This window comes from Palaemon carinicauda, chromosome 14 (assembly GCF_036898095.1).
Source record: "Palaemon carinicauda isolate YSFRI2023 chromosome 14, ASM3689809v2, whole genome shotgun sequence".
Taxonomy (NCBI): domain Eukaryota; kingdom Metazoa; phylum Arthropoda; class Malacostraca; order Decapoda; family Palaemonidae; genus Palaemon; species Palaemon carinicauda.
In genome coordinates, this window is record NC_090738.1 from 122,877,580 (window position 1) to 122,894,274 (window position 16,695).

At 35.5% G+C, this 16,695-nt stretch overlaps 1 protein-coding gene across 1 annotated transcript in view; it reads right to left on the reverse strand.

Moving 5' to 3' along the window:
• Nucleotides 1-820: 820 nt before the first annotated feature.
• LOC137653718 (DNA-binding protein P3A2-like) overlaps nt 821-16,695 on the reverse strand; it is an 85,132-nt gene continuing 69,257 nt past the window's right edge. Inside the window, exons 11-13 of the mRNA XM_068387318.1 lie at nt 14,048-14,177; nt 8,733-8,969; nt 821-2,416 (exon numbers count right to left, since the gene is read on the reverse strand). Of these exons, the coding sequence (XP_068243419.1) occupies nt 2,340-2,416; nt 8,733-8,969; nt 14,048-14,177 (444 nt within the window). The 3' untranslated portion in view covers nt 821-2,339. The remainder of the gene's footprint in view (nt 2,417-8,732; nt 8,970-14,047; nt 14,178-16,695) is intronic.

Consider the following 16,695-nt stretch of genomic DNA (forward strand, 5'->3'; position numbering starts at 1 on the left):
TGTAGAAAAATCTAGTTTATGGAATATGAAGAAAGATCATTAGATAACAGTCAAAGATGAATCCAAAGTGTAAATACAAAAATAAAGCATGATCACCAAGAAACATGAAATAATTTTTGAAAAAAATACAATAAAATATAAGTGATGTATCTGATAATGGTTACAAAAACACTAAATAAAATAAAGGAAACAATATCTGTAACCACGTATCTTAAATCACGTCATCACACGCAAATGTAAATAAGTAGATAAGATGGACAATAAAAAAAATGCAACGCACTTTTTCTTTAAGGTCATCATCAATCATTGCTCGGCAGATTGGATTCAACAGAGCTAAAGTGTACTGTAGATAGATACGACAGAAAAGATAATGTAAAGTACTCGAAAGGCCTATGATTTCCTTTCAAGGTAAAAGCCTAAGATTATTCAGCCAGTAAAGAGGAGTGGCAGTATCACAAGATCACTTTGGGGATGGATAGCTGATAGTGTTCCAGGAGAACTAATCTAGATTAATATTAGATTGAACAGCAGGCTGTACACCAAAATTTTAAAATATGTTCCTGGTTCCATCAGTAAAGAAGTTCCTAATCCCTGAGCCAGAACCAGTGCATATAGAGATGGACGATTCTTTTGTCCATAATGTCAAGGTTGAATGGCCTGCAAAGTCTCCCAACTTACATACATACATATACCATGGCACTTCCCCCAATTTTGGGGGGTAGCCGACATCAACAAAGAAACAAAAACAAAAAGGGGACCTCTACTCTCTACGTTCCTCCCAGCCTAACAAGGGACTCAACCGAGTTCAGCTGGTACTGCAAAGTCTCCCAACTTGAACCCAATAAATCTGGCTTATATTGTCAACAAATTGGATGGTAGCCAAATAAAAACCAAACAGGACCTAATCAGACAAGCCAATAAGGGACTCTCTCTGTATTAGGTGTCAAGATATCAATACTTGTGTACAACACATACGGTCTACATCTAGAGATAGGACGATTTAATTGATAAGATAAAGAGAGACTTCTTTGATGCTTCGTGTATATTGCTTACTTTTAATGTAAATGTTGTGTTGGTTTCATGAACTTGCAATAAAGTTACCAATTAACACGTTTTTTCTCCAAAAAATACTTGGAAAGTGGTGAAATTATTTTGAGTGCGTGTACATCAATGATGCATTTCAAAAATAATGATGAGTGCTTCTCTGATCTATTATTGGCTGAATAGTTCAACAGTAAAGCTGTTACACTTAACAGACCGGATTAACAATCTGTAATATAATGGGGTTTGAGCCACAGGGCAAAAGTCAATAAAAAATATAAGAAACAAAATATCTTTGTGAAGAGAAAAACACACAATGCATAATTATGCCTTCCTATTTTAAAGTAGAAATGTACAGCGACTCCAAGATAAATGGAGTCAATTCTCAAAAATCAGAGATAAATGATCTACAATGATTACAAAGAGGTAGTTTTTAGAGGCTTTTTCATATTTATAAAATCAATGGTCCAAAAAAATGAAATAGTTTGTTTTATACATATTAATTGAAGAGGATTTCTTTTTTGGCTAAATATTTTATATAAAGCTCTGAAAAATGAAATTATCCCACGTAATTGAAGTACATTTTCTACGAGTAATAAAGATAGACATAATTCTTCATGCATTTTCAAGAACTTCACAGACAGAAGTAGAGGGAAAAATTATACCTGCTTTTGAATAAGCTTAAAATTTACTCTTTCATATACGAATCAAATATAGAATATACAATTCTTTCATTTTCATAATACAGTACATATATTCTTGAGGATTCATCAGAATGTAAACCACACCAATAACCTTTAAAATTACATAGGAGAGATACAACAACTTTCATGACTAAATTCCCCTGACCAGTGCAAACCATTTCGAATAGTCTACGAAAATAATTTTTCTTTCCTCGAGTGAGGAAAACAAACCGGTATTGGTATGAAGACAATGATTATGATGATGATGGGGATGATAATTATAGTGACATTTAGTGGCAGCAGCTTAAGTCTCCATATCAGGTATGGTTTCATTCTGCTCAATAGAGCAAAATCTGGAAAAAGAAAATGTTAACTAGAAGTAATAGTTGGGGCAGTCAAGAACCAGCTGGATCATTCCGACTCAACCATTAAAGAAAGAGAGAAAAAATAATAACCCACAGCTATAACTTTGTATTCCAGATATCACACACTTATTCTTTGGTGAAAAGCTGAGATAGGCAGAAAGACAAACATGAACGGGAAACGGTAAGACCAACCGTTACTGAAAGTTTAGAAGGAATTACGGTCCCCCAATATCATAAGACCAAAGCCGCCTCATTCTTTATCCACCATGTCTACACTTCCGTCATCATCATCATCCTGAAAATAAAAACAAACATGGTTTAAATTATTCCCCAAAACTGAAATACAGTACATCAACCTTACAAGAGAGCACTGACAAAATAAAGGATTTGTTTAGGACAATAATCAACAATCTCGTGTAAGATAGGCAGCTATAAATAATTACTGCAAGTTTTAGGCTCCCAAAAGATTGTGCTGGAAAATGTTATTTCTATATATTTTTTTATTGTACTCCTTTTTGGAAAGGATAAATATGAAAAAATATTGTGCTCAACATTCAAATCATATAAATTATAGCGTTTTTAATTTTTTATAATTTTGTTACAACACCATTTACAATACACAAAGTTGACAATATATTCATTAGTAGTTACAGGTCACTGAAATAATGATAAAATTAATTTCTTATGCATTGCCCTCTAAATTTAATCTATATTTTATATTCAGTAAACAAATTCTGATGGCAGAAAAATACAGATGAGAAAGAATGGAAGCAAGAAAAAGACTGAAAAGATGTTTCTATCTCCATAAAACCCTAAAAGCAGCTCTCTAATTATGAATGATTGCTAAAAATTGTTTCGAATAACCTCAGATCCCAAATACAAGATGTATAACTCTTCCATTCTATGAGTAAATGAATATCACAAAGTCTAGAAATTTTTCAGTTTGCACTTACTAAAATAGGTTTTCACTAACTGCATCACGTAACTTACCTTTTCTGGACAATTTGTTAAGTTTTTCTTTACTCTTACATTCAGTTGTGACAAGTAACCTAATTAGTCGATTATTTTTTTCCTTTTCCCTTCCTTTAAAGAGTTACTACTTAAGACAATTTTGCAAGCTCTCCCACATTAATAACAGTTACTCCTACTCAATTGAAATTTCTGCATTCTCTTAATGCTCCTCCTTATTCCGCTTCAATACTATTGTCTTTTCAATAGCAGAGTTTTCGTTAATCCTATCACCTAACTGCTTCTCATCAATCAAGATAAACAGATAACTTTGGATTAAAAACATATTGCTGTTGATTCATCAATGGCAGCACCAGTTACACACTGTTTAATGCTTTGAAATCCTCTTTATTGCAGTGCAAATGTAAATTTTTTGCAGTTGGTTGCATGCATAATCTTTTCCTTTTTCTGACCAGCTTTTTCAATCACCTTGTGGGCCCTTGGTACGATACTGTTAGCTTTACAATGCAGCACAAAATGTCTGTATGATGAACAATAGTGACCATAACTCAACAAAGAACTGTACAAAAAAGTAATTCCAAAGATGAGCATGAGATGATTCTTCTACTAGTGCTGCTGGGAGGCTGCACTAATACAAAAACAAAATGATGGTATAAAAAGCCCATGAACACTGCAAAAGTCCACAAAAAATACACATACGGAGGGAAATGTTTTGTTCATAGATCGATACAATGCTCGTATGCCAATATTAAGTTGTATGCTCGTAAACGGATTTGTTCCTATTCAGTTACTTGTAATCTTAGGTATTACTGTAGCTGCACTTCTAATGTAATGAACTTTTAACTATCAAGTTTTTCATTTGACTAGGATCTAATTCTCTACAAGCTTCTGTCACTAAATTCTTAATAAGAAAGGATATAGCTTTCCTGGAGAGAGGAATGTTGGAATGTATTATAATAATAATAATAATAATAATAATAATAATAATAATAAAAACAAGGGGGATTGAACTTTTGAGAGAGCAGCACATCGGTATGTACATACTGTACTAAGTTGCAGCCACAGACAAAAGTGACTTACTCTGTGACAGGCTGGTGGGTGGGGGTTTCCCCTCACATAACGTCATTATCAACTACCCTGTTAATGATTCACAGGCCATTCTAGCTCCACTAAAGTTATCTCTATTTCAAAGGACAAAAGGTTCCTATACAAGTGTGAACAAACTCAATTGATTGAATAAGGGATATTTATGATATAGTTTTAAAAGGTTCCTAAAACACTTCTAGTCACATAAAATTAATTCTACGAGGTGGGATGTTAATAACAACCTTGACAGCTGACCCTATCACAGACAACTCGCTTTGAAAACAGATACTGCACATTATTGGGTAAAGAAAACTAGTTTGTTTTATTAGAAGATATTGCACCAAATTCTACACAGACAATGGTATGGTTCTAGCAGAATATAATGTGGGCCTTTGTATGTTAACTGATCAGTTGTATGTTGCTTAAATGTTTAGGGGTATGTCCAAAGATTTTGTTTAGATAATACAGTGTATAGGTATATAAAAGTATGCACTTTATTCATAATCCAAGGGGGAGGAAACACTGGTATTGGAGGAATAGTTATGTTCGTATTTATCGTCTCAAAAATTCTGTTAGCTAAACAGAACTGTACTGTATTTGGAAAAAAAGTGGTGTATGATGGTTTTAAGAATAATGTTTTGGTTTAAAGAGCTCTTCAGTTGGAGCACCACTTGCCTGAATTTTTATCGTATTTGTATGGTTACTAGGTCACGATGAATGGAGATTGGAGGATCATCACTTCAACTTGTTCAGATCTATTTTGGAAAGGACTTCAATACTCCAGTGCAGTTTCTGAGTCCTTCAGTGTGACTAGGATCTAAGGTTTTTAAAACTCCATCTCATATTCAGCCATATATTTGGCTTCCATAGTCTAGAATAGATAGAACAGTTGTTTTGTATAGTAACATTAGGGTTGATCTGTTGACTCTCCAAGTTGCAAGTGATAGCTCTTTTTCGTCATGTTAAATACCTTTTTGCTCTTGGATTTTGTGCATGCAATGTGGGCTTTCTGGTTTGTGTAAGTTAAAGCTTAAAAATGTGATTTCTAAAATTTGGCTGATAGGTATTAGTTTTTCATTTTTAGTTTAATATCTTCAATTATCTTTATTATTTTTTAGGTTTGTAAGAAAATTGGGAGCCTACTGATGAGGCCCAAGTATCTACTTTCTTTACAGAAATATTAAGAACATGTTTGTCATAGGTAAGAAACTGTAAAATATTGCATAAATAAGCCATATTTAATTCCATCTGGTAATTGATTTATATTTGTTTATTGTATTAAGGAATATGCCATTTTACAATCTATCTTTCAGAAAAAACATTATCTTTCCAGTCTGTTTCAATGTTTTTTTATATACTGTACAGTAAATAAAGACAATTTCCTTGAAAACACTAACACATTTCTTCAATTAACCATATCTTCAGGTAGTGTCAAACACCTTTAGAATGTCAAAAAAAATATTGCTAGTTACTTCTTCCCACTCTAATTTTCTCTGAACATGCTCTTTCTAAGACATTATGGATCATGTTTTGATTGACTTTTTTATGTAATTTATAAGGGGTTGGCCTAACTATAGATTCTTTTTACAGTATCTTTAATTTACAAATTTTTTCATCATTTTATATACACAACTTGTTAAACTTACTGATCTAATGTTTGACGGGTTGGGGTATTTTTTATAGTATTACTATTGCTGTGATGATGGCATTTTGCCATTCATTTAGAAAGAATTGCTTTATCCAAAGCTTGTCATAAAACTGTGAGCTAGATGTTCAATTAATTAAAGATTGAAATTATTTTGACCTGGAGCAGAGCTACTACAGCAAGAAAGAGTAACTAATTCTTCCATTGTGAATCATTTATTGCATTAATTCTTCAGATGTTTCAAAGTTAATCATCACAGAAAAGATTTGGTTTATGTTCATGGAAATATGTAAAAATGTTGCTCATTCCTTTTATACTGCAAGTCAATCGATTACATTAGATATTGCTAGTGGAGTATGAAATCTTTGTTCATTATATGGTAAAACAAGTATTGATGTCTTGAGCTTACGTTAGATTGAATTCATGAATTTTGGGAAAGAAGGATATCCACAATGGGACCTGGGATGCTATTCAGCACCAACGTGTAATACGTGGAAAATCTACAATTGCATTATGAAGAAAAAATTGAGACGGAGAGTAAGATTGCAAAAAAGTGGGAGAAGAGGTATAGTAGAAGGCCATAAAGGGGGGTGCAGTTGGGGGCAGCAAGGACAGTGCAAAGACCTTTTAAAAGTAACACCTGCAGTATACTGTTTGATGAGCACAACGGATTACTGTAACCCCCTACAGAGGTTCATGATTGATCCATAAATCATTTGAAATTCTTATCAAATGTCTTTCATAGGTGTATACTGTCGGTTGTATTAGAAATATACTGTAGTTTCCATTAAATAATTCTTCTCTTGTTATTTCCTTCCTAAACTTTGGTATATAATACATGTACTTGATTTTATACGGTCTTTAAAGTTTTAATAAAAATGGTTTAATTTATAATGTTATATGTTTTGTTTTTGGAAGATTTTAATGGGTTGCCTTGTCTTCCTTTTAATTTGTCTAATTTATGGCCAAGTCTGCTATAGGGAAATTTCCCTTAGTTGTTATTGTGTAATTTTACTAGTCTAAAACATCAGTAATGTAATTTGTAATGTATTTGTTAGTTTCAATATATCTTAAGAAGGTTTATGGCAGAATTTTTCACTTAAAAAGGGGGGCTGAGAAAGTAAAAATTAATTTTGGGGGAGTGTTGTGTGGTCAAAATTATTTTCTTGTAAAGGCAAGAACCATGAACCCAGTAAAACATAAAAATACAAAAGAAATAGTCTTCCCTACTTTAAGGCCTGTCTTTTAACATGCAAAGCACAAATTCAATGTGTAAAAGGGAGACCAATGGGTTCAGGCTTTATTGAACCCATCACAACAACTCAATGCTGAAAATCATCTGGTAACCAGTGACAACTCGTCACCAAGAACTGATACTAATGCAAAATTTCACATTTCACTTGCTCTATTTAACATTAAGCTATAATTTGCCATTTCTAACGCTAAATTTTTAGTTTTGACTCAGTTTGATTGGAGATTTTTTGTGGTTAAGAAATTTGGTGTAAAATTTGACGCGTTTGCATTGTAAGAAATATGTGAATACTGTACTAAACACGCGGATGACCAGAATTGACTGTGTATCACAATGAAGCCTAGTTTTAATTTTATGAGGATTTTATTTCTCTGATGAGTTACCTGTATAAAATAATGAAAAATAGTATCAGCAATCTATTTGATATTCACAGGTGATCCAATGTGACAGTTGGTGTCACCCAACACAATCAGCAACTGAACATCTCTTGCCCATTGAAGTAATCTATCATGGCATTATTTTAACAGGATACAATACACTAAATGTAATATATCTTATTAAAACTTCAAAATAAAATACATTTACCGGTTGAAAGTCTAACAAAATAAACAGTCCCGCAGCTGAACTCATTGGAACCATCACAAATATTTTGTAAGAGAAGTCTAAGACAGGTTTCTTCCATTTTTGGCATATATGTTTCAAATAATTGCACTTTTTGACAGAAAATGTCACATTCCATTTTCCTGGAAACAAAAATAAATAATGACTCATTTGCCAGTTGATCTGTTTCAAACTGTATGTTAAGGGTTTTGACCACATAGTTTTGAGATTGATAGTACAAGATTTCTCCTATTTTTTTTTCTTGTTATCTTTCTATATCAGAGTAATATTTCTTAAACTTTGCTGAAGTAGCCATTTATTGTATATCAAATGGGGTTGACAGTATTTTAAAACTTTTTGGTGATTTTAACAGGAGTATGAAAGGAAAGTGTAAAAATAGATTCCATGTCTGTGTCTTGTTTCTTCAGTCATTTATACACATTTTAGTTTCCTCATATAATTTATTTTGATAACACTGTGGATTATTTTGGAATGATTGTATTTTATGACCTTAGGAGATTTTTTTTACATAGTACAGTAAATGTGAAATGAGTGTGTAAATTACTTCCATCTTTCCCTTTATCTCTTGTATTTTCCGTTCTCTCTCATCCCCCATTTTCATGTATATTTATGGTTACTGAAATACACAAAATACATGTACACATGTGTACTGTATAAAAAAAGGATGAAACTGCATAGCTATTTAGCGAAGATTAGGGAAAAGAGGCACCTGTGCCATTACATTATATGTAATTTGTCATTTTCTGGGGAGGGTGATGATGAATTATTGAGGATAATATTTAAAAATCTCAAAACCTGGTCTACTGTACTCGACTTACAGGGGGAGAAGATCGAGTGGGAGGCAGAGATTTAGATGGCGAGATAAGGTGAAGGATGATATGGAGAGAAGAGTTTTGTTAGAAGAGGATGCTTTTGAGAGAAGGTAACCGACCCTTTAATATAGGGATAAAAGTGGGAAAGACGACTTATAAAGCCAAACATGTTAAAAATAAATCTAATCATGAAAAACAAAAACCACTACACAAAAAAGTAAAAATACAGTTGGGATCTTTTAAAGAAAAAACTTGCCTGCACAGGCCCTCCCCCTGAGGAGATGATTGTCGATGCATCTAATGAAGCGTTGAGACCCGCTGAAACCTCCACATTTTCTAGACCTGGTTCAATCTTTGGAACTTGCACTATTGGTGTGACAACCTGCAGTGGCTGTCCATCGGCTCCTTGGATATTAGCTACTACAGTTTGGTAGACAGGTAACGGTACAGTGATCATCCCTGACACTGGATACGAACCGGACACATTAACAGGAACTGTGGAGTAAAACATTTAAAATATGAGTAAAGGTAAAAAGCCTTAAATTAAAATAAATTCTTTCTAAATAATATGTTTAAACACACAAGAGACCTTTTATTTATCTTATAATTTATCTCATATAACTCATGATATGACTGGTTGCCTCAGAATTAGGATCTGTCTTGAAAGAATTAAGAGCCAATGTCATTCTCTACAAGTAGAGTACAATATCCTTCCTTGTTCATTGTTGTGATAAAACTATGGGATTGAGAGGTGACTCTTACTACAATGTGTGAATAAAACAAACCTCTTGAAACATTTTCAAGTTTTTTTTAATTTGAATATGACAAACCTCTTGCTCTATGGAAATATGAAACAGTTAGAAACCAAGCCACATATGATTATGATGATGATGATGATGATGATGATTATTATTACTATCATTATTATTTTCATTACTACTACTACTCCTACTTGCTAAACTACAACCCTAGTTGGAAAAGCAGGATGCTATACACCCAAGGGCTCCAGCAGGGAAAATAGCCCAGTGAGGAAAGGAAATAAGGAAATAAACTACAAGAAGTTCAAGAACAATAACAACATTGAAATAAATTTTTCATATATAAATTATAAAAACTTCAAAATAACAAGAAGAGAAATAAGATAGAATAGTGTGCCCAAATATACCCTCAAACAAGAGAACTCTAACCCATGACAGTGGAAGACCATGGTACAGAGGCTGTGGTACTACCCAAGACTGGAGAACAAAGGTTTGATTTTGGAGTGTCCTTCTAAAGAGCTGCTTACCATAGCTAAAGAACCTCTTCTACTCTTACCAAGAGGAAAGTAGCCATTGAACAATTACAGAACAGAAATTAACCTTCAGTGAAGAAGAATTGTTTGGTAATTTCAGAATTGTCAAGTGTATGAGGAAAGAGAAGTGTGTGTAAAGAATAGGCCAGACTATTCTGTGTATGTGTAGGCAAATTAGAAATGAGCCATAACCAGAGAGAAAGATCCAATGTAATACTGTCTGGGTAGTCAAAGAACCCAATAACTCTCTAACGGTAGTATCTTAACGGGTGGCTGGTGTAACATATTTTAGTGATGTAACACTTTTTCAGCATTTTGACACCTTGGGGATTCAAAAAGTTTGACATTAAAGATTTTAAAGAATCTGCCTGTCTGAGATATATTAAAATATCATAAAATGTACTATTATCATTCAACAGTATAAGTTAACTACTATGCTCTAAACTGAAATAATTTTTCATTATAGGCAATTTCACTAAACCACCAATTCAAATGCCAATACTCATAGATGGACTGCATGATTTGCTCTTATGAATAAAGGGGAAAGACCTATTTTGGAGGAGGTGCTATGTGGTTTCCAATGACCCCTGTGAAAGACTGGAACAAGTAATCCAATACATCATAAATACCAAAGAAATATTACTACGTCATCATCGCATAGCTGAAAGAAGCTAAACTACAATTTCTGAATTGTATGGCCATTGCTGTAGCCTCCATAATTAAAGACTGTGATGCCAAAAAGATTGTAGTGGCCCAGTCTCTATTGATATAACTATTGTTAGGATTGTGACTGCTGCATCTACTGGCAAAAGTGAAGGACTAGATTCCTCAGGAGCGTAGAATTGTCTCAGCATAGAGATCGCTGGGGGTAAGATCCTCATTGTACGGCTTGCATGAAACGTGTTCATCTACTCTATTGCCTTTCTATCATGGAGAGCTGCACTGTCTATTGTGTCTAATGACTCCTCACTCCTCAGCAAACGAGGGAGGGGTGATCCTGCTCCGAGGAAGGTTGACAAGGTCTATTAACTTTCCGTTCTGGACCTAGTACCGAGCTTGGGGGGTACTCTGGAGATTCTTCCTGGATGAGGGCTTCTGTTGTGTGAAGAAGCAGAAATTTGTACCTCTGACGAGCTAGCCCATTCACGTCATGAAGGCCAACAGACTGAAGAGTCCTTGGACTGCTTGACACAATATGACAAGTCTAGGCGAGTGACTTCTATAAGAGCTCACCCATGAAGTTCCTGAGGTCTCTCTCTCTCTCCCTATAGGATTCTGTATCCTGAAGATCATGTGAAGAACGTTCTCTATTCTTTTGATGAATTCTGGGCTCCCCTCTCTCAGGTGACCAAAGCATGTCTAGCTGATCCTATCTTAACAAGTGACTACAGGTAGGCATATCTGCAGCCATCCAGAGAGCGCGCATGCTCACAGGAGGGCACAAAAGTCCTTGATTTTTCATTAATCAAAGGATATATGTGAGCTCGTTTGAATGCAAGCAGTAGTGCACGCTTGCAGAGGGGGAAGATTATAGCATGTACAATCTAGAGATTGCATGCAATCAGGAGTGTGTGTTTGTGAGTGACCAGATAAATGTTTGCACTTTTTTATTGCATTAAGGCATTCTAGAAGTGTAAGGCACGTGTGTGAATCGGAGAGCGCGAGATATGAAGTCCCAGGGAATGGTGAATACCTCTTAATTGGTACACAAGCATAATGAAGAATGTGCTCCAACAGGAGAGCAAGCACATTGTGAACAGAAGGTTGTGCCTTCACAGAAGGTCATGCATGTATAGGTGAAAGTTCATAATCTAATAAGCGCGAATCCACAAGAAAGCGTGCGTGCCCGAACAAATGAATAAACACTAGAAGGGGGAGAGCATTGAAAGGAGAATTTTCGAATTCATTAGAATTTATGGTAAATGGAGATCGTAAGCACAAAAAGTAGTGCTCACAATCCGTAGATTGTGCACAAACAGATAAGCATGCCTTCATGCAAAAAGGAGGGACATGAAGATCCTAAGAGTGCGTACTAAAGAGGAGTGCAAGAGAGTAGAGTAGTACTTAGATGGAATCAGTAGATGTGCACCATTAGAGTGCTTGCGCTCAAAAAGATGAGTGTTTGCGTTTGATTAGATTTAGTGTGCTTGACTGTAAACAGATGAGTGCATGCAAGCATGATGATATGAGAATAAGCATTGTCTTAGAATGCGCACTAAGTGAAGAGAACCCATGCAAGCAAGTGAATGCTCAACATCAGCAGCATGCGAGGCAACCGAAGAATGCGTAAGCTCCGAAGAGCACACCTGAAAAGTGGTTTTCAAAGTCTGGAGAACAAGCTCCAAAGAGCACACCTGAACAAATGACTTCTCAAAGTCTGAAGAACGAGTAAGCTCCAAAGAGCACACGAACAGGTGAGTTTTCAAAGTCTGAAGAATACTTAACTAAATGAAGTGCATGCAAGCGATGTCTCTCGTCCAAGTTCTCATCTTATTTCTCTCTGCAAAAAGATTTGTCTTCTGAGGATGTAAAACTAAGCCTCTTGACAGTTGGAGAAAGTGGGTCCCCGGGAGAGCAAATGACATTCTTATCGTGCATCTGAGATGTTGGTAATATGCACTGAAGGGAATTTCTCTTTTTCATCTTTTTAAAGATGAGCAGAACTTGGCAAAACCATCACCGATGATGATGTCATAGTGAAAGGACTGGGCGGTCAAGGAGGTGATAGGCGATTCCTTCTCTTAACCGAAGAAGTAAAGTCCGAAGGTGATGGCGTTCCTGAAATCGAGGATCAGCAATCAAATGCGCCTCCAGGGGGGCTGGGTAGGATAGAGGGGGTCATGCTACAGATCATCTTCAATGGTGTGGTGGAAGAAGACTCGAGAGGAGAAAACATAGCCTAAGGCCTCGCAGGCCTCTTTCCTTCAACAAAATGCCCTCCAGACCTAAGGATAGCCATAACTTCCTTAGGGCTTCGTCCTTCTTTGCATCGTCACCTGGAACTAGTACTTCTTTCGTTCACTGCAAGAAGGAATACCTACTTCTCCATGGGAAGTAGGTAAAGTGAGCTTATTATGGACTTTCCCTAGGGTTAAATCAATATCATCTTCCTTCATTGCTTACACCTCAGAGGCCGACGACAGCGAAGGACCAGAAGCCAGAGTCCCAGGGGATGAATGAAGAGGTCTAGGATTTTTCCTAAGACTTCAGGGAAGAACCCGAAGGAGAAGAATCTCACTTGGCCTTCTTCTTTGTCCTCCTGCCATTGGAAGTACAACCACTCATAACCTTCCTCACAGAGAGAAGATTGTAAGCAGTAATGATCCCTGTAAAAAGGGCACAAAGTATGGGGATCCACAGGTAGTCGGCTGGCTCTGGGCTTTCCCTAGGATTAAATTGATATCATTGTCCTTCCTTGACTTTCCCTCCAGGAAGGCCGACAGCAAAGGATCAAAAGCCATAGTACCTGGATAAGAACGAAGAGGTCCTGCAGATTTCTTAAGACTTCGAGGAAGACCCCAAAGGCAAAGAATATCACTTGGCCTTCCTCTTTCTCCCCCTGCCATTGGAATGGTGACCACTCCTTGCATTCCTTGCAGAAGACGACTGTAAACCGTCCTGACCTCTTTAAGAAGGATACAAGGAATGAGGGTGCATGCCAACTTGCTCATGTAGGCTTCATACCGACAAGTCCGTCTAAAAGTAAGAAAAATAATTAAAACAACCCAAGTTTGGAATACTGAGCATACGTCTGTACAACTCAGAGGCTAAAGTCAAAGTGGCTACTAGGTAAGCCTCCAGGGAGGGGCAGGGCTTCACTGCTACCCGTCAGTAACTAGACACCTCACTGAACTCATATTCTTATTAAAAGAAAATGTTTGTATCCGTGAAGGAACAGCTAGCTTTTCACTTGAATAAAATTAAATCCTTTCAGAAGTAATAGGAATTCAAATATAAGTTATTTTCGTGTCAAAAGATTCCAACCCCTTGCGGCTCTCTTATACTTCTTCAAACATGAAGTTTAGACTATGCTTCAAATATTTTAAGAGTAATGATATAGCATTTGATAGTAATTATGCAAAAAGTAAAATCTGCCATACAAAATTCTAAGTTTTTTTAATTCTACGCATGAAATTCTTGATAAATCAAGGGAGAAAAAGTTGCGTCACACAACAAATTATAACCAATTTAATACAAATTCTTATTTACCACTGAAAAATTAACATAACATCAAAAGTGAAAAAATGAAACCTAAAACTATAACTCTGGAAAGACAGCTTACTTTGAGATCCATCTTCTCCAGTAAGTATGATGGTCCCTTCATGACTCAGGCTTCCCTCCGCTACTTGGTTGAGGTCAATATTGACGGAGCCATTCTCGCCATCCAACGATTCCCCATTCTGTGTTGTGATCTGGAATGTCAATAACCTCATCCCTTTTAACATATGTCAGGTTAGTCCCTAGCACCCAGGAGGAGAAGCCATGCATTTCAAACAGATCGAATAGAACCAAGCATTGTCAACAAGCATCTTCAACAAAGTTTCAAAGCAAAGCACGCAAGGTTAGTAGTTTGTTATTCATTCATGGAAACTTACATAAATTCTTAAGGGAATAACCAGTGCAATCTATTAAAATCCAATAGTTCATTCCAGGTGGTTGATAGACAAATGCTACGATTGTAAGACTCCATTTATGGCATGCAAAGTGTTTTGGTGTCAATTTGCTAGGACTATATACCAAGTCTACCCTATGGGTTTTTTCTAACCTATCCTTTATCATCGTAAATAAACTAAGTTTCCATTCAATCATAAAAATATGAAAATATAATCTCAAAATTGCAAAGCGATCCTGTATTGAATAAAAATTTTTTAATTTAGACCATGATTTCATCTAATAATACAATTGCTGTTCTATAATAAATTAATTTTTTCCAAATAAATCTTAATAATCATATAGAAAATTTATGGTCGTCAAGCATTTTTATTCTTTCAAAGCTAGCCAATGTATAATATAAGAGTATTTTCTCCTTGTTAGTCTTTAAACTCTAAAGTTCATTTTATCACAATGCAAAGTACTGTAAAGTGTAACAGTGCCATTATGAACCTGATTTCTTTGCAAGCAATGGTATGAACACCCCAAATAATATTGCGAGTTATTTCTAAAATTAATAAACAAACCATGATAGCTACAATATTCTTTAGTTCCTTATTACAGCAATTTAGAACACTCAAGAAATTATGAAACATTCTACCCTCAATCCACAAAATCAGGTTTTCCTCAACAGTAAGATTGAATAAAATAATAAATGTACCTAAAATTTGTCTGCTAAGTTAGTGGAAAAAATATCTTTGGCAAATAACACATTTATATTAAAAACCAATTAATAACATGTTGCCTTTCTTCTGAATAATCGTAGACTACACCATTTGTATAATTCCATATTAAGAGGCCCCTACTCTCCTCACTAATCACATATTGCCAAAATAAAAATTTGTGGTGGACCAAAGAGCCATCTATACAAAACAGCAGAAAGACCAAACAATGAGGGAACTGAAGACAAAAATCAAAAGTCAATCCTCGGGTCAAAAAGAAAAGGGTCATGGTATCCATAATAAATATGAAAATTCTACACAAGAGGGTGTTTCAAGGGCCTATTTACAAAAGAATAATGGCTTGTACTTCAGATGATGAGAATTGAGAACTATCAGCAGCATAAGGAGACGATACACTTCCTAACCCTAAATAATACATCATCCACCATTGAAATCAGATTTGATGGAAAAAGATCAAAATGCTTAAGAGTCATTTCTTAAGAAAACCTTTAACAGGTAGAACCTGCTAGAAGGATGACTGCTAGATTCAAATTATACTGAGGGCAAATGAAAAAGCAAGAGTGCATATGCTCCTTAATCTTTTATCAAGAAAAGACATTCTGACACATCAGAGTAAGTTCCTGTAATAACTTCATACTGCCCAAAACAAAATATGTTCTTGGACACCTGAATATTACGATATATGCAAAAACAACACTCAGTCTAAGGTGCCTTCTCATCAAGTTTTTGCCATGAAATTTGATGTGTAAGAGTCCAATGTATAACAATTACTTTGAAAGAGAAGGAAGAAAGAACCTGAACACCATTTTTGCCACCAAATCAAAGTATGAAGACTCAAAAGAGATTTAAAGGGATGTAAGCAAGTTCCAAAAAAATTACAGCTAAACCCCAGCTAGGAGGTTTTGCCAAAGACCTGGAAAAAGAGTGGGCAAAGCAACAAAGTTTGTCTCGTATGTTTCACCTTATGAAATATAACTAAAAAGTAAAGTATACAGTCATCAAAATAGACATTCTAGCAAAAAGTAATGAATATGTCCTACAATTCTTGTGAAAGATTACTTGTCAAGGCTTGAAATGGGATAACAATTGCAGTCGCTGCAATTTCCCCGCAGCCTTTCCATCACGGTGCTCTCTTGATAATCTTCATCAAGGAAGATACAAGAATTAGACCCCATAATATGATCTGTAAAGGGGAACTGTTTTAATAGGTTTGAACCGAGGGAGATGACTGCTTATCCACAGAGCCAGGATGTTGATAAACAACTCGTTGTAGTAACAGACGTTAGCAATGAAGGTCACCTGGGAGCTAGACGACACTAGTACTTACGCTGCTGCAACAACTTACCAAAATCCAATGTAAAAGAATCTTGTGAGCAGTACCCCAGAAGCCAACTGACAAGCAGTGAACATACCAACTAGCACAGTTTATATAAACTTACCAAAGAACCTTGCAAACATTGAATAAAGATCACCTTAGCAGGAAGACCTTGAGGTTCCTGCTGTGGGTTTCAAAAAGTATAGAACATTTCAAGTTCCCAAAACTAACTTGGGAATGATTAAATTATAGTGTTCCAAAAGATCCATAAAATCTAGATAC